Source organism: Aphis gossypii, chromosome X (genome assembly GCF_020184175.1).
Source record: "Aphis gossypii isolate Hap1 chromosome X, ASM2018417v2, whole genome shotgun sequence".
NCBI lineage: Eukaryota > Metazoa > Arthropoda > Insecta > Hemiptera > Aphididae > Aphis > Aphis gossypii.
The window spans coordinates 44,146,087-44,172,009 of NC_065533.1; the positions used below are offsets into that span (position 1 = coordinate 44,146,087).

A 25,923-nucleotide genomic window follows, 5' to 3' on the forward strand; every position below is an offset into this window, starting at 1 on the left:
GTGTATGCAGAGTATATTGCGCGTCGATCCATGAGCTGAGCTTGGCGAGTTATGTTAATATTATATATATAAATACATCAACAACAATTAAAAACTCTACTCAGGGGGGATTTGAGGGAGATATAGAATTATATAGAAACCGAATTAGTTCCTAAATCCTTTTTTAATTTATAATACATTTTTTTTTACCTATTTATAAAATTTTAGTTGTTTTGTCAAAATGCTTGAAAATTATTTTACATTTTATCAAGGCTGGGTAAGTTAACGATTTTTTTACCTCGTTTAGTCAAGTTATTTATTTTGTGATATTATTACCTATACTATTAGTAATACAGCGTAAAAAGATTGAGATAAATGGTGAAGTAGGTTTATTATTTGACTAATACGTGTGCAGTATGCCAGTCGTATTATTTGTGATATTATTACTATTGACGTAGGTAATTTATTATTAGCTATAAATTACTTTTAATCATGCAGTTTTCCGGGATCGTGTTAATTGTAAGGTGGTTTTGAAATATAAAAAATAAATAAATCATATTAATAAGTACCACTAGCTATAATAATTAACATTGAATATTTATAATTTAAATTTAAAATATCTACTTATTATTTATTTTAACGATGGAAACCCCACAAACAAATTTTATGTCGTGTGCAGTAGTTGTGCCATTGGTTTTATGTTAAAAACAAAAATATAGCACTTTACTATCAATTATTGACTAAGCTAGATAAATTGTAATAAAATGTAGTTTAGTTATTATGCATTTAATTTTTGGATCGACTTGCAGAGTTTCCATGTTTATTCATTGGAGAGTAAATAAATTGCAACAAATAAATAAATGAATCACCGTCACCTGGTTCAGTAATTCCATTTTGCAATGACTTTAAGACATAAGTCAAAACTGATAACCAGGGCTAGGATTTATATGCAACAGCATGTTTTTTTTGCGACTTCTGATTACTGATTTTGTCAGTAATGTACACGAATTACCTCATGATGAGATAGATGGTGGTGTTTTTATTTTGCATATTATTTTGGATAAAATGCATATTATTGCATAAATTGAATAAAATGCATATTATTGCATAAATTGAATAAAATGAATATTATTGCATATTTCGATTATAATAATGCGAAAAATACATGTTTTATAGTTTATTTTGTGTTTAATTCAATTATATTCGACAATTAAAAAAGATATGTTGTCGTACCATGCAACACTATTGAACGTGAATTATAAATTTTATTTTATTTTATTTCTCAATTATTTTGTATAAAGACAGAGAATTTTTTTTTGTTACTATATTTTTGTGTTTATTTTATAAAAATATTTTATCCACACTTAATTTATTCAATCAGATTGGTTTCATAATTAAAAAAAAAATAATGTTTTTCTAATTAGTAGCTTATTAATTATTATACATTTATATGTTTATTGTAATTGACGAAACTAATGGTTCAGACCAAGTTTCTAAATAATAATAAAAAAAAATCTTATAAAAATTTAATGCATACCTATACTTGCATATTTTGGTTAATAAAATACATATTATTTTACAATCTTTAAATACATACAAATCCTAGCCTTGCTTATAAGGAACTTTATATTTTCAAGTATTTTGACTTAGCTAAAAAAAATTTTATCGATAGATATTTTGACAAAATATGTTGTACACAGACACAAAAACAAAAAACACACACTTCATTGTAAAATTAATACATTCATCACTTCGTTTAAAATCTAAAATTCAGTAGCTTTATTTAATATATTATTTTTTTATGTTCCTATTACTTATATATACTTGATACCACAGCTAAAATAAAATAGAAGTAGCCACTAGAGTTAGTTGGTGGAAACGACTAAAAATGTCTGTTTACGCTAATGGATCCATCCAGCATAATATGTGGGTATAATTTTTTTTTATATTGCATATTTTTAAAATTTATAGTGCATATTTTAGAGCATATTTCACTTTTTTTTTAGTGCATAAATGCATGCATATTTAAGACTTTTTTAGTGCATGAAATTCACAGCCATACTGATAACCAATGCACCCAGATATGACTACAGTTCTGTAAGAAAGGCAATTTTTTCTGATTAAACAACGGCGTACTTATTACGTTATATTATTGAAAGTAATAAGTATATATTGAAAATAAAAGAGTAGGTATAAACACATTTTTATTTCCATGGTTACCTATTCAATTTCAAAAAGTATCATATAAACATATTATATATTAGGTAATTGTTCTGAATTAGTTGATTAGGTAGGTCTTGCTATGGTTATTATGCATTTATAATTTTCGGATCGACTTGTAGACTTTACATATCTATTCATTGAAGATTAAATAAATATAGAAATTATTTGAAAATTATGTTGTGGAACAATGGAGTTCCTACCTTCAATGTATGTCATATTTAATTCAAGCAGAAAAATATTCTCACATACATTGCTATAATGAGTACAATGATTCGTGTACTTTATTAGTAACGATTTCGATTTTTGAAACTATTGTTATTGCAGTCTTGAAAGTATTTAAAAATGTTAAAAATATATGGATTTTATAAAATAATTATTTATTACATAAGCAGTGAACTAATTTTACCATAATAAAAAACTTATGTGTTCTTATTTTTATTGAAATATTTAAAAAAAATAATAATAAGCTTATGAGTGATAATGTTTACTTGCTAAAATTATTTGTTGTGAAAAGTATAAAGAATGGTGAAAATATAGTAAAAGAGCACTTGTATCAGTTGTATCGACTAAAAGGTATTACATATTGACAGACTTAAGAAATGAGGAATAATCTTCATAATAATTAGTACTTATTGCCTCGATAGAGATTAAAGCATTAATGAATACTATATCACAATAGGTGATTTCAGATGCTAACTAACATTATAATCTTAATTTATAGAATCAACTTTTTGTCTTTTCAATCTAAAACTATAGGCTAGTAAAATATAAAATACACCTGTATATTGTAAGTATAGGTTATTATTTTACAATACGATACTTATGAGTTATAAAGGACTATGCATTAAATAAAATTATTAGACAAGCACACTAGGTACATAAGAAATTAAGAAATAACCAATTCACAATTATTCATTTCAAAACACATGGAAAAGTATTAGGCGGGTATACATATTTTTGATTATATTTTTTTGGTAAGCCATTTTTTGGAACTTCAAATTTCAATATCATTAAACCATAGAAATGAAAGAATTAATTCTTAAATATTATTTAGAAAATAAATAAAATGCACCTTATTGGGTTTGTTTATTTCTTTGCCAAAGTCGTAGACTGCAATAGTTTAAAATGTGTGTGAATGATTATTTTTTGTAATATTTCTAAATGAACACAAATCCATTAAAGTTTATGCAACACACTACTTGTAGTATTTTAATCGTTCAATAACATTATAAGATGTCCCATGAAGATTTAGTATATTTTACTGTTTTACCCATTGCGATATCTCCTGAAGTTTCCTTTAGTTTTTTTTTTTTTTTTTATAAGACTCACAGAGAGAAAGACAGCAAATATTTCATAATTTATTCTAGTGTTTTGGTAAAAAAGTTGAAAAAAATATTTTTTATTTTATGATATACAAATAAATTGAAATTTTGTAGGTTTTATTTTCATAAGTTTACTGAAAGTATTTGCTGTCCGCAACCCACATAAGTAATTTCACTGGTATTATGGTATGAAATAATACATAATTCACAATCTTTTTCATAACTAGAAAAAATATTAAAAATAATGAAAATAAAATGACAAAAAGTCAAAATTATTAGAAAAATTACTAATTATAGTCCTTGTCGCTGTGTCTAATAATAATAATAATAATAATAATAATAAAGGATTATGATAACTCCATTATTTAAGCAGATAAATCTTTACAGGACACTATATAATTGTACGAGTACTTATATAATAAAAGTGAGCTTGCAATATTTGATTTTCATTATAATGAGGACTAATAGAATGGACTAAGGCTTCAGTTACAACGCATACTGTAGCCGGTTCGAAACTCGGTTTCAGGTGACACTTCTCATCGGGCCGCCACAGTGTTTGGAGAGAGAAGTTGCCATCTCCATACGAGGCGTAGCAGAAACAGAAACCTACGGGTGCTCTATAAAAAATTCTGCCAAATAGGCGTCCGAAACAAGGTCTTTAAGGCCACTCCTGGACTATCCACCCTACAAAAAGAAAAAATATAATATTTATTTATTTATTTTTTTATTATATGATAATTTATATATATATATAACATAATAATATATTAAATAATTGAACATATTTTTCTAGTACTTATAAATTATTAATTAACAATATTTGATATATTAGTAGCAAGAAAGGAATAGAACTAATAGGAGTTAAAATAAAAAAAAAATTCATACAGTATAAAGGAAGTAGCTAAAATTATTTAAATAAAAAAGATTTATGTAATTTATTATATGTAAAAACATAGGACTAGATTTCTTTCCTTAGCAATTATTAATTCAAATACAGTTTTTCAGCAAATAAAAAATTATCTTAAAAAATCAACAACAAAAATTTATAAATATTTCAGGAGACATAAAAAAAACTAGTAATCAATTATTCCAAACACTCAAACATTTGGATTAAATATAAAACAAAATAAGTAATAACAATTCTTTTATAGTAAAAATAATTGCAGTATGTACAAGCTGTGCTTATATTACATTATCAGACCAACTACAAAATATTACAATAAAATAAAAAAAAACACTAAATACAATTTTAGGATTACTAAGTAGAACTTTGCGATAATTGTATTTTTATATATATATATACTATCTAATATAAAAGAAAAAACAAGCTATATTGTTTAATACCTTAGTTAATTTCAAAATCTTAGATGATAAAAAAAAAATTTAGGATTAAAACTGTTGTTCATTCTATCAATAATTTAAATAAATAATTGTTGTAACCAGTAATTTTCAATGAGTGATTAAATAATATTTATCCATATGACTAAAACTCATATTGTATTTAAAACATAAAATTAATTTAATTTTTTATAAATAAGGGGAATGAGTAGGAAATTTCACTCAATTTTCATGTTAGACAGAACAAATCTGACCAAGTAAATGAAAAGTGCAAAGCCGACTACCATAAGAATATTGCTAACAACAGGTTGAAAAACAATGTTTTCAAGTTGGCTATTATCCATACTTGATGACTCCTCTTCTTTAGCTTTAGCCAAATTTCGTTTCTCAATTTCTTTTTGTATTGTCTATAAGCAACCAATAAAAATTAATAATAATAACATACTAAAGTCTGTCTTACAACCACATGTGCACCAGTTTACATTGTTTGAGTACATAATTTAATATGAGAGACGAAAAACACTTAATGGTAAAGAGTGTATGAACCTAAACAATGTATATTTTAACACTAGAACTTGTAAGACGAGACCTAATGGAATATTTGCAATAATTACCATGGTAAGTTCAGGAAATAGTTCACAAAAATTTTCGTCTCGTAAATTTGACTCTAAGCTTTTAGCTGCCAATAGCTGCCTCTCGAAATCAGTCATATCTATACTACCCAATGTTTTTTTATTTTCCAGCTAGGTACATTAATAAAATAATATGTAATAAGAGTATGTTCTTTTATTTTTTTGTAAATAATTTAAGGTCCACACACATCAGTAACAGTAAAATTTTATTTTTGTTTACCAAGGTATATTATATGTTAAATACTATGTTTTACAATTTTGCTTCTACTGCTGCAGTGTGTGGAGACCTTTATATAATTACCATAAAGCTAAGCAGTCCAGTGAGTATAGTAGATACGCTCCATGCTGGGTTCCATTTGTCTGGATGGTAATCACTTATAGACAAACACAGACGAGTGTTTGTTTTGAACCTGCCATTAGGAGTGATCATGTAAATGCTGGGTGGCTTAAATGGAAAATCTTTTGGGAAAACTAGCCTTCCCAAATAATAACCACCAGCGTATACCGAATCGACAGGTCCACATACTACATAATACCTGAATGAAACACACAATTCATTAAATGATTAAATGGTTAATTATGAACTCCTGCTGAAATACCATTCTAATACGTTAGACGGATTTGGCTCAGCATTTATATATGGCACTGGATCCTTTTTTAGTCGTAAATAGTCTTGTTTCAGACGACGTGTAGCTGTCGTCGTTTTGGGTGCCATAATTCTTTCGTTTACTAGTGTTTAGAACTGTGTATATTTTACGAATCAACAAAATGTCAACATTAAGATATGGCAACGGTAGTTGATAGAATACGTAATTAATAATAGAATTAATAATTATGATAAAATATTAAACTACAACCACGATGGTACGATGAATTAATTCTTTAATCGTGTCCTCGATTTAAGATAATTATATGGTTGCCCGACGAACTATGAACAAATAGGTACTATATACGAATCATGGTTTAAAATATCTTAAACCGTGATACGAATACTAATCGTAATAATCGTATTTAGTATTTGGCATTTGCTATGATAAAGTGGCTTGATATTGTGCTCCTTTGGTCAAACAATTATTTACGCTCCCGGTGGAAATTATATGCATTAATGCACTATATAAGTATAATAATATTTAATATAATAATAATTATTTTAAATCGTGATCGTGACTACAACCACGAACTAAAATGTACTTAGTATATTTTTATATTATGTCTTAGTTCGTGACTATAACTAGAGAGCTATTGATTATAGTGCTTCACTATAACATACACATTTAGTACCTTTGAGCACAAAACAAATTATAATAGATATAATATTGATAAGAAAAAAAAAATCATTAATAGAATAGAAAAATTCTTGGCATTTTACCCATAGACCTAATAACAATGTATATGCATTTTACAGTGACGGACCATCCTTATTCTTTAATGGATAGGGTCACAAGTCAATAACTACTGTTCAATGTTTAAACTCTATTCGAAGTATTTGAAGCTAACTCGAGACAAGAAAAAAAATATTGTAAGCTGACTCGGCATAATTGCGCAATAATCATATCATGTTGGTTGTTGTTAAGAACCACCCAAGGTGTATTCAATAAACACCTTGGAACCACCGCGGTCTTTGCACCACTATGAAATCCATGAACTGAGAAGATAAGCACCAATAAAAATTAGGGGAAAAAAAACTCGGTATCTGTCATCGAGAAATTTTCTCATTGAAATGAAATTATCTTTAACAAATAACAATTCAAATTCCCGAATTACTTACAGTGTAGTGCAGCAAATGATTCTATACTGTGGGCGTGGCTCTATCTATTATCCGATAGATATTGGATTAGGTGATGACTGATGAGTTCCTAACACTACAGAATAAATAGGTATTTTAATCTATTCTGTGCTAACTATGCGGTTCCTTACCCATGGGCCTCGCCGCCTCTACCCACTTGTGGGCCACGAGCAACATGGTACTGGTCATTGAACCATATAATATAAAATACTTTTATATAATATTATATTTACAATAATATTATTTTATTTTTCTGGTTATTATAATATAACCTCAGCGGTTGAATGTAGTTTTATATAAATATATTATAATATATTTATATGCATATAAATTACGTATGATATTAGTTAGATTATAAGATTTTTTTACAAAATCTGTGGTTTTCGTTACTAAAAAGGTTGAGAGCCGCTGTACTAACACGTAACGTGTATATAGATAGGTATTTCAGTCTTCAATAACGTTATAATATTATTTTAGTTTATGCTGGGATCAATAACTCTAGAATATATTTACAATTTTTAAACAAAGAATTATAGTTATTTTGCTTTAATTCAAATATACATTAATTTTTGTAGAAATTTGAAACTTATGTATATTATCATATTTTTATAAACAAAATTAATTTTTAAATTTTAGATTCTGATGAGCGAACTAGGTTATAATTGTCATCATTATTATTGTGATAAAATTTAATCCGATGATTTATTATTGTATAAATAAAAAACCATTTTGAACGCAGACAATCATTCATCATTTGTCATAAAAAAATTTTTAATATTGCATTTTATTGCTACTAAAGAAGGAAATTGATTTTACTAAAAATGATTATAATATAGGTAAGCATTTGATGAGCATCTCTAATATATCTAAGCTTATTAGTAGTTAGTACTCGAGTTAAACCAAGTCTCTAGAGAAGACTCGCGAGCCACCAAATATATTTATTAACATAGAAGAGCCAAAATGTAAAACAAAAAGGTTATATTATTAAATAACTCATAAATTCACCTAAAAACATTTTTTTTTTTTGTAAAAATGTTATGATAAGATGCGAGCCGCGTTTTGGCCACCTCTGGTGACTGGTATATAATAAATAGTATATACCTACTCTATACTCTACAGCCTATTATAAATTTTGATTTTAGGCTTTTAGAAACTGTAGATTCAGATTGTTAAAATACCAACTGCAAATTGATAATAACTGTAATAACACTGAAAATAAAACAGATAATAATATCATTAGGTAGTACGTATCGAAAATGTTTGTATTAATTAATTAAAATTAAAATATTGTTTTTATGATTTTTAAGTAGCAATTTAGTTATTATTAATAAATTGAAAATATGTTATTTAAAAGTTTATAGTCATCGAAGTATTTATTAGAAAATTATAATATTATTAATTTAATTCCCTATTTAATTTTTTTTTTTAAAAAATTGATTTTAGAAATTAAATAGAAAAAAAGTAGGTACCTAACTATTTTAATTACCTAATGATGAAATAGATAAAATATTACACAATATATTCGTATAGTTGTACATAATATATAATATTTATTTTTAATTAATATTTGATGTATAACAAGTAAATATATTTTATTATAAATTATAATATGTTTGAGTATATTCTTTACGTAATTTTTTCTAAAGTATCAACATTAACCAACAACACTATAATCACGACAATCAGTCAATCACGTCTTTTTGATTTCTAATTTAAACTGTTTGTCTGTATAGTGTGTACTCTATTCACTCACTTTAATAGTTTTTAATATAGATTGAATATATTGTGAATGGTAATGTCTTTTCCAGCCCAAAACGCAAAAGGTACCTATTACATGACTATTTTCATATATTTTAAAATTGTACATGAATAATACATGTAAATATGTAATATTCTAATGTTCTTTTAGTAATTCAAGTTTGAAAGGTACTCAAAGACTTGGCACTAAAGAATCAGATATTATTAAAAACTGGTGCTATTCCAACTTCTCCATCAGTTTCTCATTCTACAACTCCTTACTCCGGTATGACAATGTAGTTTCAGTTTAAGTTGATAAACGTAAAACGATCATGTTATAACATACATAAATAATACTTATACTGTGTAATTTGGTAAAAAATGTTTGTGTATTTGTTTAAAACAAATTTTTGAGCTAAGAGCCTAAGGTATTACCTGTTGGTTTATAATATTATAACACAATAATATTTATATTATACTGAAATTTTCAGTTTTATTTATTTTAAATCCTATGAAACAATTTGCCATACTTGGTTATATTTTAGTAAAATTTTATAATAATATTATACATAACAATACTAAATACAAAACTCATGTTAGAAGGTATTTGGTGAGGAGATAAACTTGTAATCGTCTTAAATCTCACTTTAAACTGTATTTGATAACCAAATATTGTTGGCTCATGGTAATTTTTGTCCCTGGTTTTTAAAATAATAAAAATTTTTTTTTAAACTAATAAAAATGTTTATCTAATGTTAGCAATGCTTTTAGGGAACATCTGATAGTCACTTTCAATGGGCCCAAACTTTACAATCTACAGGATTCTTCATCAACACTGATTCAGCTTTTGATAATTCTCTACTTCCTGTTCTACCTCAATTAGAAAAATAATACTAAATCATGGCGGCTGCAACAATGAAGTCAAAGCGTTTACAGCATATACTTAAAGAAATTGAAACGTTTGAAAATCTAAAAATTAAACTAGAACAATACACTACATCAACCCATATTGCTGCTTGCAATTAACATATAGCCCAATTTGTGTATGGCAATAAAACTAATAAATAAACAGCAAAAAAATTAAGTGTTCATCCTAAGGATATTGCAGAGTTAAGATTTGATCCAACAGTGTCTTATAAAATCATAAACAAAATTCTATTGATGTACAAGTCGATTTAATACATTTTGCAATACCATACCTAGAAGATAATCATTAATCTAGTTTTGGTAATTCACATTCAATTAAAAAACAAAGAATAATGTGTCTAGCTTAACAGCTATTGCATGTAACATAATGCAATTTAAATTGATAAAGTATATATATATATTCTTATTATACAATTTAAAAATAAACAAAATATTCCTAATACTAATACATATATTTAAATATTCATTATTTCTTTTAACTTGATTTAAATAATTTTATATTAGTCTGCAAGAGTCAACATCTTCAGATATTTATTTCAATCCAAATCATTGTTACTATTGATTTATATTTTAATTTATATTATATATATTTCTGGGTGTAAAATTAAGAGTATTTATTTATTTATTAAATAATAATAACGGGCAGAGCCCAATTTATACAAAGCATGTTTTGAATGTATACATAAAAAATAATATTTTAGGAGAGAAAAAAAATATATTAATAGTAATAATAAAAAAAAATGAATTAGAAGGAGAATGATGGATCCTCCTTAGCAATTATCATATATTGGAGGGAGGTTCATTTTTTAAATAATTGGTAGAACAATGTGACACAGTATTGTGTGGGCTTAGACATTTTAGTATGTAAAAATAACATAAGGTATTTAGTATTTAAAATAAATCCAGTTTATTACATGTAGATTTAAATTTATATTTATTAATAACTGTTAATGCAAAAACATTTTATTTTAAACGATATAATATAGACATGTGCCCAAATTACACTTAATAAATTTAAAAAAGTATACATTTACATACGGCAGTGTTAAAAAAGAATGTCATCTCTTGTTTCCATTATATTCTAAACCCAATAAGTATTAGTTCAATTGTTTGAGAAAAAAACTGTACATAGTAATTTCTACACAAAAATTGCATAGGATTAATACGTAATATTATGTATTAAATTAAGTTTTAGCAATTTTTTCAGATGTGTAAAATTAATAAAGACTTTTTTATTAACAAAATAAAAAGTTTTACGGTGTATTTAAACATAATCCTATGAAAACATTTTTATTTTTGCAATTTTTTAAAATCTCCTATTAACATATTTTTTCCAAACCATATTTTATGTTTGTTAAATTAACATTTTATTTTAATAGCAAATGTTTCAAATGTGTAAAATTAATCATGACTTTTTTATTAACAAAATAAAATGTTTTACGGTGTATTTACACATAATCCTATGAAAAAATTTTTATTTTTGCAATTTTTTAAAATCTCCTATTAACATATTTTTTCCAAACCATATTTTATGTTTGTTAAATTAACATTTTATTTTAATAGCAAATGTTTCAAATGTGTAATGTAAATTATGACTTTTTTATTAACAAAATAAAATGTTTTACGGTGTATTTACACATAATCCTATGAAAAAATTTTTATTTTTGCAATTTTTTAAAATCTCCTATTAACATATTTTTTCCAAACCATATTTTATGTTTGTTAAATTAACATTTTATTTTAATAGCAAATGTTTCAAATGTGTAATGTAAATTATGACTTTTATATTAGCAAAATAAAAAGTAAAACAGTGTATCTACAATTAATACTATGAAAAAAATTTTATTTTTGCAATTTTTTAAAATCTCCTATTAACATATTTTTTCCAAACCATATTTTATGTTTGTTAAATTAACATTTTATTTTAATAGCAAATGTTTCAAATGTGTAATGTAAATTATGACTTTTTATTAGCAAAATAAAAAGTAAAACAGTGTATCTACATTAATACTATGAAAAAAATTTTATTTTTGCAATTTTTTAAAATCTCCTAATAAATATTGTTCCAAACTATATTTTATGTGGTTAAAACTAACATCTTATTTTAATAGCAAATGTTTCAAATGTGTAAAATTAATTATGACTTTTTTATTAACAATAAAATGTTTTACGGTGTATTTACACATAATCCTAAGAAAAAATTTTATTTTTGCAATTTTTTAAAATCTCCTATTAACATATTTTTTCCAAACCATATTTTATGTTTGTTAAATTAAATTTTATTTTAATAGCAAATGTTTCAAATGTGTAATGTAAATTATGACTTTTATATTAGCAAAATAAAAAGTAAAACAGTGTATCTACAATTAATACTATGAAAAAAATTTTATTTTTGCAATTTTTTAAAATCTCCTATTAACATATTTTTTCCAAACCATATTTTATGTTTGTTAAATTAACATTTTATTTTAATAGCAAATGTTTCAAATGTGTAATGTAAATTATGACTTTTATATTAGCAAAATAAAAAGTAAAACAGTGTATCTACAATTAATACTATGAAAAAAATTTTATTTTTGCAATTTTTTAAAATCTCCTAATAACATATTGTTTCCAAACTATATTTTATGTGGTTAAAACTAACATCTTATTTTAATAGCAAATGTTTCAAATGTGTAAAATTAATTATGACTTTTTTATTAACAAAATAAAATGTTTTACGGTGTATTTACACATAATCCTAAGAAAAAATTTTTATTTTTGCAATTTTTTAAAATCTCCTATTAACATATTTTTTCCAAACCATATTTTATGTTTGTTAAATTAACATTTTATTTTAATAGCAAATGTTTCAAATGTGTAATGTAAATTATGACTTTTATATTAGCAAAATAAAAAGTAAAACAGTGTATCTACAATTAATACTATGAAAAAAATTATTTTTGCAATTTTTTAAAATCTCCTATTAACATATTTTTTCCAAACCATATTATGTTTGTTGTTAAATTAACATTTTATTTTAATAGCAAATGTTTCAAATGTGTAATGTAAATTATGACTTTTATATTAGCAAAATAAAAAGTAAAACAGTGTATCTACAATTAATACTATGAAAAAAATTTTATTTTTGCAATTTTTTAAAATCTCCTAATAACATATTGTTTCCAAACTATATTTTATGTGTTGTTAAAACTAACATCTTATTTTAATAGCAAATGTTTCAAATGTGTAAAATTAATTATGACTTTTTTATTAACAAAATAAAATGTTTTCGGTGTATTTACACATAATCCTAAGAAAAATTTTTATTTTTGCAATTTTTTAAAATCTCCTATAACATATTTTTTCCAAACCATATTTTATGTTGTTAAATTAACATTTTATTTTAATAGCAAATGTTTCAAATGTGTAATGTAAATTATGACTTTTATATTAGCAAAATAAAAAGTAAAACAGTGTATCTACAATTAATACTATGAAAAAAATTTTATTTTTGCAATTTTTTAAAATCTCCTATTAACATATTTTTTCCAAACCATATTTTATGTTTGTTAAATTAACATTTTATTTTAATAGCAAATGTTTCAAATGTGTAATGTAAATTATGACTTTTATATTAGCAAAATAAAAAGTAAAACAGTGTATCTACAATTAATACTATGAAAAAAATTTTATTTTTGCAATTTTTTAAAATCTCCTATTAACATATTTTTTCCAAACCATATTTTATGTTTGTTAAATTAACATTTTATTTTAATAGCAAATGTTTCAAATGTGTAATGTAAATTATGACTTTTATATTAGCAAAATAAAAAGTAAAACAGTGTATCTACAATTAATACTATGAAAAAAATTTTATTTTTGCAATTTTTTAAAATCTCCTAATAACATATTGTTTCCAAACTATTTTATGTGGTTAAAACTAACATCTTATTTTAATAGCAAATGTTTCAAATGTGTAAAATTAATTATGACTTTTTTATTAACAAAATAAAATGTTTTACGGTGTATTTACACATAATCCTAAGAAAAAATTTTTATTTTTGCAATTTTTTAAAATCTCCTATTAACATATTTTTTCCAAACCATATTTTATGTTTGTTAAATTAACATTTTATTTTAATAGCAAATGTTTCAAATGTGTAATGTAAATTATGACTTTTATATTAGCAAAATAAAAAGTAAAACAGTGTATCTACAATTAATACTATGAAAAAAATTTTATTTTTGCAATTTTTTAAAATCTCCTATTAACATATTTTTTCCAAACCATATTTTATGTGGTTAATATTAACATCTTATTTTAGTAGTAAATGTTTCAAATGTGTAATATAAATATGACTTTCTTGTTAGCAAAAAAAAAAATAAAACAGTATATTTACACGTAATTATGATTAAATATATACATATTGATTTTCCAAATATTTGATTTTAACATTTTATGTGTGATGTCATATCATCAATCATCACTCTTACACTCTGAATCCAGTTGATGTTGCAAAAATTGTTTGAAATGAATACTGCAGTGTGTAGTTATAGGCATGTAGCTAAACAAATATTAAAATAGGGTTAATACATATTTATGAATTAGCAATTTTTAAAAATCACTTATCATTAAATTTTTTCCAAATTATATTTTATGTGGTGAAAATTAACATTTTATTTTAATAGAAAATGTTTCAAATGTGTAAGATAAATTATGACTTTTTTATTAGCAAAATAAAAAATATAACAGTGTATCTACACATGATCCTAAGAAAGTATTTTTTTATTTTTCAATTTTTAGAAATCTTATATAAACAAATTTTTATGATGTTATATGATAGCTGGTCTGCAGTTAGATTCTATTCTAATGGCAATTATATCAAATGTCGGAGTTGAATACTTAGTTTTATATTAGTCAAATAAGAATGGTAGCTGTATACTTACACATAATTTTGATTAATGTTTAGTATATTCAATGTTTAAATACTCATTGCAACATTTTAAGTTTATTGTCATATCATCTTTCGTTGGCATTATACCATGAATCCAATGGTTATTGCTTCAATTGTTTTGTATGAATACTGTGTTTTATTGTAACAGCTTAACAAAAAATGCATAGTATTAGTACCTGATTATGTTTAAAATTATGATTTAGCAATTTTTAAATATTTCAGGTTTACATATTCATTATTAAGTTGTATTATATTTAGGCTCCGTCAATATAAAATTATAGTTTTAAATGTTTCAAATGTGTCAGATGACTTGTAAATTGTTGTTAGCAAAATAAAAATTGTAGCAGTATACTTACACATAATGGTAACTAATTTAGAGTACATTCAATTTTTAAATGAATCATCTCAACATATTAAGTATAAGGTTATATCATCTATCATTGTCATTATATTCTGAATCCATTGGCAATTGCTTCAATCGTGTGTGGTGATTACTGATTTTTTTATTAGCTAAGTTATAACAGTTTTTTTGCACATTATTTGAAAATAACATTTGAATTATTTTTATCATTTCTTTCTTTTATTTCTTATTCACATTATCTATGCACGGTTCACAGGAACCCATTGATATTAAATGTTTAATATCTATGTGTTCCTCAAACGACGTTATTCACAATTTTGTTAATCTACACAAATTCCCAATTAAGCCATGGAATAGTTGTCTGTAATGTTAAATTGCTAATAAAGGTGATAATATACTTACTGGTTTATATTTTTTTAACATGTTCAAGTGTTGAACACAACAGTCGACATCATAAACATTGCCCTCGTCGCAGCTGATGACTATAGTTTTCACTTTGACATTTCATTACATATTATGAACTGTATAGTTCATAATTTTGACTGTAGAATTGCGATGACATACGTAAAAACATTTGAAAAATTATTGTGGGCGTTAATCACTGTCTCAAGAATCTTAGAATATAATTATTAAAGTTAGACTTGATGGTATTTATTTAAATAATAATAGGTATTTATCCGTTATTATCAATATCTTTTATCAGTTTATCACTAAATTATTTTGTCATGCTACTATTTATGTCAAATAAATGATATACCTATCTAAATAATACATAAGTATATTGTATATGCCTTAATATGCGTTATGCTTATGTCTATGATATTTTAATGATTTAAAATTTAAATACACTTGACACTTCTAGTTGCGTTGCCTGATGGACTATGGAGTATAATATTATATGTTATTTAATTAATGGATAAAATTCACAATTCAAGTTCGTTAAATAAATTTTCGTACTTAATGATTTATTAATGCGTTTAGTATTTTGACAATATTATAAATGTATAAAATATAAATTATGATATATTTACGTACACATTATGTCACATATAATATATAATGATATAACACCTTTCTTTTTTCGGCGAATACAAGTTCCCAGTTCCCACATGAGATATAGCTGGTAAAAATAATTATTCCTAAGTATGCATACGTAAGTTTCTACGAAAAAAATGTGCATCTATAATAAATAAGACATTCAAGTACCTGCATAATATCTATACTAATCTATGACTATATTTCTGTTATTTCTTTTTATATTAACTTCCCCGTCACCTCTAGGTACCTACTGCATTTACCACTTACTTAGTATTCTTTAATCCACGATAATATAATTAACAATTAACAATTATATTATGCTTTAATTTATAACAAATACTATGTACAATATATAATATTATATAGTACTTGTGTATAGCACGATTTCAGACTGTATGGCAATTGGTAAATGGTTTTTTGTCCATCCTAAAGAAGAAACTAAAAATATGATAAAACTTTTACAAATTTATTTTTGAATTCGTATTATGTTTAATTGAGATAGATACGTGACGTTTAAAGACTATTGATTTTAATTCCGTAGTGTGAAAATTTAAAAATTTTAAATGTTCACACCTAATGTATAAGAGTTCTGGAACGATAGATTCATCTGATGGGTCTCAAGTAAACGTAATAAAAAATTCAAATCCATTTTGAATCGGTTTCTGGCTTGCCGGCTGCCGCCAAGCGTGGTATCCAACGCGTCCTGAGCGTGCGGTATCGTTGGTATGCTAGTACATTGGAATTTAGAAACGATGACTGGAGTACTGGACGCGTCAGCGTCGTCTTCATTACTTAACAGTGTTCAATACGCACTGCATACCGCGTTTAATTCGGGACGCTGTTCTACTCTGTTTATTGTGTTTTTTATTTCCAGATTTTTTGCTGTTTAATATTAGGTATGAATTAAACATTTTAAATGGATACCTACCTATTTGTTTTTTAATTACAAGCGGTTATACATGTCACTTGAATAAATAACGTTAAAAGAACTTTTTTTTTCTTTTAGATACGATGGCTTACGAATTTGAACCTTGGTCTTTAAGCCTCTATAGACATTTTGATGAAGAATTGAATGACAATTATGTACAATTGTCTACCATCTGTACTCAATCGAGTAATGTATTATTCCCGGAAAAGACTGCTGGGAAGGACGCATCTCAATTAATGAGCTACTTTGAATTCGGAGGTCAGCAGCTTGCAGAAACTTATAAAAAAAATTCAATATTAAAGCGTACAATATAAAATATTTTGATGGAACTAAATATTCTGGATAAAATGTAACAATTTAAATCAATTGGTATTCTACAAAATAATGTAATATTCTATTACTCAAAGAAATACTAACAGACTTTATTTTACATGATATATTTAATTGAAGAAAACTTTTTTTATTATTTGATAGGAAGTAAAAATATAATATTATACAATGTACATTTTGATAGAAAATATATTAGCATAGGATATATCAATATAATCATTGCATTTATAAAATGTTTTGTATACTTCCACCTCAAAATCATAATTTTATTTATGTAATAATTGTTCAGTTGTATGGTTCCAATGAACAAAATAAAAACTTTTTTGATATTATTTACATTTTTGTGTAAAATATTTGTAGTATCTAACATTAAAATAGATTATAATCAATAGATTATAGGAAACACCTACCTTCGGCTATCGTTTTAGTTTAATCTTATAGTATAGATAGGTACTCTATTATTACTACCTACTACCTACTTATTTATATTAATATATTATATATTATAATAAATTAATAAGTTGTATTCATTTAAGAATATTTATAATTTTTGATGATTATTTTACTTCATTTTAGATGCCTAATTTATTTATAATTTTTTTTTTTTGTGTGTGTCCCAATTCCCGCTTTTTACTAAAGCAGGACGTCAATATTCCGATTTTTACAATATTACATTTTAAAAAATCGTGTGTCCCGCTAGTTAAAGAAAAAAATCCCAACCCAAACAGACACCGAGTTTTTTTTCCCCTAGTTTTTATTGATGCTTATCTTCTTAGTTCGTGGATTTCATAGCGGTACATTAATCTAAGACCGTGGTGGTTCCAAGGTATTTATTGAATACACTTTGAGTGGTTCTTAACAACATGATATTATTATTGCGCAATTATGACAAGTCAGCTTACAATATATTTTTTCTTGACTCGAGTTAGCTTCAAATAGTTCAAATCATGATGGAAATAACGTTATTTCTATCATGGTTCAAATAGAGTTTAGACATTAGACAGTAGTTGTTGACTTGTAACCACGGACTAATATCTATCTATATACTATAGATATGTATTTACTATACATACTATTACTTAGTCCGTGCTTGTAACTTTATCCATTAAAGATAAAAGATGATCCGTCACTGTAAAATGCATAGACATAGTTAATAGCTGGGTGTTAATAGGTCTATGCTAAAATGCCATGTATTTATCTATTCAATTGATGATTTTTTTTTTCTTATCAATATTATAATTATAATTTGTTTTGTGCTCATAGGACATAGGTACTAAATGTGTATGTTGTAGTGAAGCTCTGTAATAATACATAGCTCTCATGTTGTAGTCATGAGCTAAGATAAATAAAAATATACTAAAATGACTAAGTATATCTTAGTTCGTAGTCGTAGTCACGATCACGATTTAAAATACCTAATTATTATCATATCAAATACTATTATAATATTTATATAGTGCATTAGTGCATATAAATTCCACCGGGAGCGTAAATAATTGTTTGACCAAAGGAGCACAATATCAAGCTACTTTATCATAGCAAATACTATAATATTATAGTATAATATAAGATTACTGATTAGTATTCGTATAATCGTATATTCGTATGTAGTATTTGATCTTTGATCATAGTTCGTCGGGCAACCGTATTATCTTAAATTATATTAGGTATCGTAATTAATTAAAATCTTTCATCGTTCCATCGTGGTTGTAGTTTAATATTTTATCATAATTATTAATTCTATTATTAATTACGTATTCTACCAACTACCGTTGCCACATCTTAATGTTGACGTTTTGTTGATTCGTATAAAATACACAGTTCTAAACACTAGTAAACGAAAGAATTATGGCACCCAAAACGTCGACAGCTACAAGTCGTCTGAAACAAGACTATTTACGAATAAAAAAAGATCCAGTGCCATATGTAGTCGCTGAGCCAAATCCGTCTAACATATTGGAATGGTATGTCTGCAGGAGTTCACAATTATCCACCTAATCATTTAATGAATTGTATGTTTCATTCAGGTATTATGTAGTAAGTGGACCTGACGATTCGCCGTACGCTGGTGGTCATTATTTGGGAAAGCTAGTTTTCCCAGAAGATTTTCCATTTAAGCCACCCAGCATTTACATGATCACTACTAATGGCAGGTTCAAAACAAACACTCGTCTGTGTTTGTCTATAAGTGATTACCATCCAGACACATGGAATCCAGCATGGAACGTATCTACTGTACTCACTGGATTGCTTAGCTTTATGGTAATTACATAAAGGTCTCCACACACTGCAGCAGTAGAAGTAAAATTGTAAAATATAGTATTTAACATATAATATAACTTGGTAAACAAAAATACAATTTTACCGTTACTGATGTGTGTGGACCTTAAATTATTAACAAAAAAATAAAAGAACATACTCTTATTACATATTATTTTATTAATGTGCCTAGCTGGAAAATCAAAGAACAGTGGGTAGTATAGATATGACTGATTATGAGAGGCGGATGTTGGCAGTTCGAAGCTTAGAGTCAATTGTACGAGACGAACATTTTTGTGAACTATTTCCTGAACTTAACACGGTAATAATTACAAATATTCTATTAAGTCTCGTCTTACAAGCTCTAGTGTTAAAATATACATTGTTTAGGTTCATACACTCTTCACCATTTAGTGTTTTTTGTCTCATATGAAATTATGTACTCAAACAATGTAAACTGATGCACATATGGTTGTAAGACAGACTTTAGTATGTTATTATTACTAATTTTTATTGGTTACTTATAGACAATACAAAAAGAAATTGAGAAACGAAATTTGGCTAAAGCTAAAGAAGAGCAGTCATCAAGTATGGATAGATACCATTCTGAAAACAATTATTTTCACCCTGTTGTTTACAATATTCTTATGGTAGTCGCCTTTGCACTTTTCATTTACTTGGTCAAATTTGTTCTGTCTAACATGAAAATTGAGTGAAATTTCCTACTCATTCCCCTTATTTATAAAAAATTAAATTAATTTTAAGTTTTAAATAAAATATGAGTTTTAGTCATATGGATAAATATTATTTAATAACACATTGAAAATTACTGGTTACAACAATTATTTATTTAAATTATTGACTGAATGAACAACAGTTTTAATCCTAAATTTTTTTTTATCATCTAAGATTTTGAAATTAATTAAGGTATTAAACAATATAACTTGTTTTTTCCTTTATATTAGATTATATATATATATACAAAAAATACAATTATTGCAAAGTTCTACTTAGTAATCTTAAAATTGTAATTGGTCTATTGATTTATTTTTCTGTAATATTTTTCAGTTGGTCTGATAATGTAATATAAACATAATTTACAATAAATTACATATATTTTTTAATTTAAATAATTTTAGCTATTTCCTTTATACTGTATGATTTTTTTTATTTTAACTCCTATTAGTTCTATTCCTTTTTGCTACTATTATATCAAATATTATTATATTATATACATAAATAAATAATTATAAAATAAAAATAAATAAATATTATATATTTTTTTTGTATGGTGGATAGTCCGGAAGTAGGCCCCAAATAGATCTAGTTTCGGATGCCTATTTGACAGAATTTTTAATTGGGCACCTGTAGGTTTCTGCTATGTCTTGTCGGGGGATGGCAACCTCTCCAGACACTGTGGCTTCCCGAAGAGAAGTTCCACCCGTAACCGAGGTTTAAACCGGCTATAGTGTGTGTTATAACTGAAGCCTTAGTCCGCTCTATTAGTCCTTATCATTATAATGGATATAATATGATACAATATTATTTTTATATTGGTATTTAGTTTTAGTATTTTCTTTGATCCCTGTTTATAATATGTAGATTTAATTTTTTTTATTAATTAATTACTGGTTTATGCAATACTATTTTATTTTGAACGATATAATTGAACATGTGCCCAATTTACAATTAATAAATTTAGAACAATATACATTTACAAAAGGCTGTGTTAAAAAAAGAATATCATTATAAAAAAATAATTGGTTAATTATGTGAGATGGAAAAGGGAGGATTGGAATTGACATTGTTGTATGTAATTATGAAAGGGATGTTGGTGGTGGATGTGTTGATATATTGGGCAAAAGAAGAGTAATTGACTAATATCAAAAATCATTAGGTCATTGTTCAGTGCGCAGAGGAAGGAATCATTAAAGTGGACAGTTATAATCATATTATATTTATTTGTATATTATAATTATAAACAGGATTAGGATTTAGAGTTCTGGATTTATCAGTTACATTGCTGAAAATTATTGAAATCTTAAAAGATTTTATATTTTATACATCACTATTGTTTTCGTGTGTCCAGTATGGATATGCAAATACCTAAAAATAAAATTGTATACATATAATATACAATATTACAAAAACTTATTGTTATCTAATTATTTATAAATAATATAGTTTTTAATAAAATGTCATACCTAACTATAATAAATGAGCAAAATACTTATATAGATATTAACTCTATGCATTTATTGCTCTTTAAAAACACATTATTTAGATAATTCAAGAAAAATAACATTCACATAAGATGATAATGTTTAGATGATGGTAAAAAAGTTTTTTAGCATATCTAATAATCAAAAAATAAAAATAAATTGAATTATTAAATTATAACTTAATAGTACTATTATTGTAACAAATATTGAGACATCATAATATAATATAATGGACAGTGGTTAACACAAAGTAACAGTTAATGGCAGGTGATAGCTACTAGCTATGTACTTTTCACTGCATGTATGGCATATGAATATATGATACATCAGTTCAGTCAGTCCAACTCCATCGGTTTGTAAAAGGATTATACGATAGTCCATTATTTTAAATAGTATCACATTTACCTAGATAGTTAAGTCAAAACAAAAAAGGTAAATTTAAATGTTACTTCAAAATTCAAATATTATTATAGATCTTTAAATAACAAATAATATAATAATGTTATACGTACAATTTATTTCTAAAATAGACAGCAATTTGTGAGGACATATCAATTTTTCCCATTTATACATACCTTTTGGAATAAAATCAAATGTTTCTCCTATCACTTTTACACTTGACCATGGAAAGTTGTTCTATTTGGGGTTGTTATAAACAATGATCCTCCGGCTATATATTAAAAAAAAAATTGTTTTAGTTATTATTAATATTTTTAAAAATAGCAATCACAGCTTGATGCAACCATAGTTGATACAAACAAAATTTACAAATAAGTAATAAATTTGGATTACCTATTAAGCCAAGGGTTACAGAATTAATGGATTATTATTACAATAATAAAGTGTTAATATTTAAAGATTGAATTTTGAATAATAATTAGTATAAAGAGCAATATAATAAAATGAATAAAATGTTATATTTATGAATACAACCGTTTCTACATAATATAATGCTTGATACTAAATAATTTATAAGTGGTAATTCATTATTTTCAAACACAGCAAAGTACAAGTTATTTTTAGACAATTATAATTATGTTGACGAGAACATGTAATTAGATTTTTTAAAACCATAAAAATTACAGAAGAGTAGCTGTTCTTTTTAATACAATAATTCTAAAATAAATAAGATTATAGGTACTTAAAATGAAATAAGACAATATTTTGCCATTGATAATTAAAAATTGCTGTCTCATGCAAAATTAAAATATCAATAAAATTAATTTCATATCAATTCAACTATTAAAGTATGTGCATTAAAATAATTTAGAATTACTTTTAAACAATCTACACAGTTTGTTAAAAAGCCATATTTGTTGGATACATGCTCCAAAACTTCTAAAGTTACAATTGCATTCATAGGCGTGCACAGGACTTAATGGTAGGTGTTGCTGAAAATTATATATAATAAGTCAATACATATTATTTATTTGATTAATACAAAAATGTCATTTATTTTATACAATACGTCATTACATATTATTATTATTATTATTATTACAATGTTAGACGTCTTTTGTAATGTTTCTTATTTTGTAAATTTTAACTACTACGTAACTAACTATTTTTAGTTAGAAAAAATAAAAATTGTGAGTGTTTGCAGCCTGCAGATGTTGCTATACCATACCCTGCAACACCCATGTGCACGCCTATGATTGCATTATATGATTCTGTGTTTGATAAAACACGCTCTTCAATAGATTCTAAACCGCATCAGCCTAATATAAAATAAATAATTAAAATATAATGAACTTATTATGAAATACAAAATAACAATTATATGAGTTATGAGTAATTTTATAACTACATAATTAAATCATTGTATATCTTGTAGGTATATAATTCAATTTCCTTACAATTTATATTCATTAAGAACATAAATATGAATAATATAAAAATAATTATATCTTGGTTAAAGTAGAACAATAAAATATTTCGGAGAATTTCCAATATTTCCATAATGGTTGTCTAGCTTAAAAATTATAGATTAAAAGGAATATTATAAGTAACACTTTACTTACTTTAATATTTTCAATAATTGACTTGAAAGGAAATATCGCAAGTCAATTAATAAATCTTTTTCCCGATCAGTAAAGTTTTTACCTCTCTGCCGTTTATTTTTTGACTGGTTCTCATCTTTATAATATTAAAACACTTGCCTAAAAAAATAAAATGAAATAAAATACCGAAGACTGATGAAGTACAGAACAGAACGGTTAGACCAGCGGTTCCCAACCTTTTTGAGACTTTAACCCATAAATCAGGTTAGATATTAAGAATTACCCCTCCCTCCCAAAAAATAACAGAAACAATATATAAATATTATTTGAAAGTAATACAATTATAAGTGGCATTAGGAGTTAGGACATAAAATAATGTACCTAATCTAAAACTATCCCAAGACTATTAACAACAATTATATTATTACAATTACTTTTACTGTTGGATTACATATGACTGATGCAGAGTTAATTATTATAGATATAAAGTTCATAAAAAAATAGTCTTTACCCCCTTAAAAATTTGTGTTTTACCCCTTGTGGGGTAATTACCCTCAGGTTGGGAACCGCTGGGTTAGACATTCAGTACTCAGTACGTCAGACGTCAGAACAACAAATTGTTGGAATTTACAATAATATTGTTATTGAACTTATTCAAATTTCAAATTAACAGCTTATGATTTTAGGCTCAGAATCACGGCAGCCGTTTCTAGCGTTGTCGTTGCCAAAGATAATAATTCTTTATTATTATTATTATTATTCGCATAGATGTTAAAAATGAGTGATATCATAACAAAAACCTTTCGTAAATTACGTGTAAAAATGGCTAAGTAAAAAAATAAATTAGATCTTTGAGTACTATAAAGATGTGATATCATGAATAAATGCTAAGTATATTGAATTTAAGTAAACTTATTTTGTTTCCATAATAATTATTTACTTGGAGAGGAATTATATCTTAAAAGAAACTAAGTGTGATGACTAAAATAAAGCTATTCTTGATGTCTTGTCGTTTTTAAATCTCCTTACTGTTGATTTTTCAAGATTTCTCAAATCTCCAATTATTCATGAAGTTTCACTGTGTTTGTTATAAGTATTTTTTATTATTTATATTATTTTATCACAATATAATAAAATTACAATAAATTTTACTACCAAAGACGACAAAAATCTAAAATTAATATTAATATCAACTGTCATGGAACCGCGGTTTATCATTATTTATAATTATGTATAGTGCGTATAGTCATCGAGTATTTTTTTTTAATACACTTGATAATTTTATTCATGTTGTGGTAGTTTAATAATAATCATAATATTTATATCAACAACGACCAATAACGTAGTAGTCATTATCTACAAGTAAAATAAAAATAATATATTTCCTATGGCCTATAGCCGAGTTCTAATGTTTATATAGTAATTCAGGACGCTAAATATAGCCAAATTTAAATGAGCACTATTCACTAAAATGTCTAAAATTTAAATGTAATTGATCCTGGAGTTAGTATAATATAGCCCAGACAAATAATTTTAAATGAGAAACATTATTGAACTGATGTTTTATTGTAAATACAAAACTAAAAACTGATGAAGAGTGGACCGTGTAATTTTCAAAGCAAAACGACTATCAAAAACTGGACTGATTAATTTCTAAAATAAAAAGATTTACAGATGCCAGACCACATAGGGTATTGGGTACAACTTATAACAGGCTGGAATGTTATCACTACATTAGAGCTTTAATAGGCTAGAAGTTATACTTCTCTCATGAATAATAAATTGTAAAGGAAACATCCTAAATCAAAGTCCAATGATATATTATTATACTTTATCAAACTAATAAATTATGTTACACAATTGACTCACAAACTAATATTTTAATGTTATTTACACATAAAATA

The 25,923-nt window shown here is 25.2% G+C and overlaps 2 protein-coding genes and 2 long non-coding RNA genes across 10 annotated transcripts; 1 reads left to right on the plus strand and 3 right to left on the minus strand.

Annotated features, from left to right (window-relative positions):
- Positions 1-3,019: 3,019 nt before the first annotated feature.
- LOC114121850 (ubiquitin-conjugating enzyme E2 J2-like) lies at positions 3,020-6,517 on the minus strand. Of its 3 annotated transcripts, none has more exons than XM_050205943.1 (5): positions 6,094-6,517; positions 5,796-6,030; positions 5,477-5,605; positions 5,209-5,269; positions 3,020-4,208 (listed from the first exon to the last, which is right to left on the minus strand). In XM_050205943.1, exons 1-5 carry the CDS (start codon positions 6,207-6,209, stop codon positions 4,183-4,185), a joined length of 567 nt encoding a protein of 188 aa, XP_050061900.1. In that variant the 5' UTR covers positions 6,210-6,517; the 3' UTR covers positions 3,020-4,182. The 3 variants fall into 3 exon arrangements, with proteins under 3 accessions (XP_050061900.1, XP_050061898.1, XP_027840139.2); XM_050205941.1 differs by having other exon boundaries at positions 5,147-5,269; XM_027984338.2 differs by lacking the exon at positions 3,020-4,208 and having other exon boundaries at positions 4,884-5,269.
- Positions 6,518-14,211: 7,694 nt separating this feature from the next.
- Positions 14,212-15,889, minus strand: LOC114121857 (uncharacterized). 2 transcript variants are annotated; one of them, XR_003592216.2, is made up of 4 exons: positions 15,645-15,889; positions 15,238-15,567; positions 14,874-15,029; positions 14,212-14,491 (listed from the first exon to the last, which is right to left on the minus strand). It is a non-coding gene; the product is annotated as an uncharacterized LOC114121857 (long non-coding RNA). The 2 variants fall into 2 exon arrangements; XR_003592217.2 differs by lacking the exon at positions 15,238-15,567 and having other exon boundaries at positions 14,220-14,491.
- A 3,405-nt stretch (positions 15,890-19,294) lies between these two features.
- On the plus strand, positions 19,295-20,589 carry LOC114121849 (ubiquitin-conjugating enzyme E2 J2-like). Its single transcript, XM_027984337.2, has 4 exons — positions 19,295-19,502; positions 19,566-19,800; positions 19,991-20,119; positions 20,325-20,589. The coding sequence occupies exons 1-4, from the start codon at positions 19,387-19,389 to the stop codon at positions 20,511-20,513; spliced, it is 669 nt and encodes a 222-aa protein (XP_027840138.2). The 5' UTR covers positions 19,295-19,386; the 3' UTR covers positions 20,514-20,589.
- Positions 20,590-22,028: 1,439 nt separating this feature from the next.
- LOC114121855 (uncharacterized) lies at positions 22,029-25,118 on the minus strand. Of its 4 annotated transcripts, none has more exons than XR_007605723.1 (4): positions 25,049-25,118; positions 24,041-24,178; positions 22,595-22,689; positions 22,035-22,424 (listed from the first exon to the last, which is right to left on the minus strand). It is a non-coding gene; the product is annotated as an uncharacterized LOC114121855 (long non-coding RNA). The 4 variants fall into 4 exon arrangements; XR_007605721.1 differs by having other exon boundaries at positions 24,960-25,106; XR_007605722.1 differs by lacking the exon at positions 25,049-25,118 and having other exon boundaries at positions 22,029-22,424; positions 22,532-22,689; positions 24,041-24,941.
- Between the last annotated feature and the right edge of the window lie 805 nt (positions 25,119-25,923).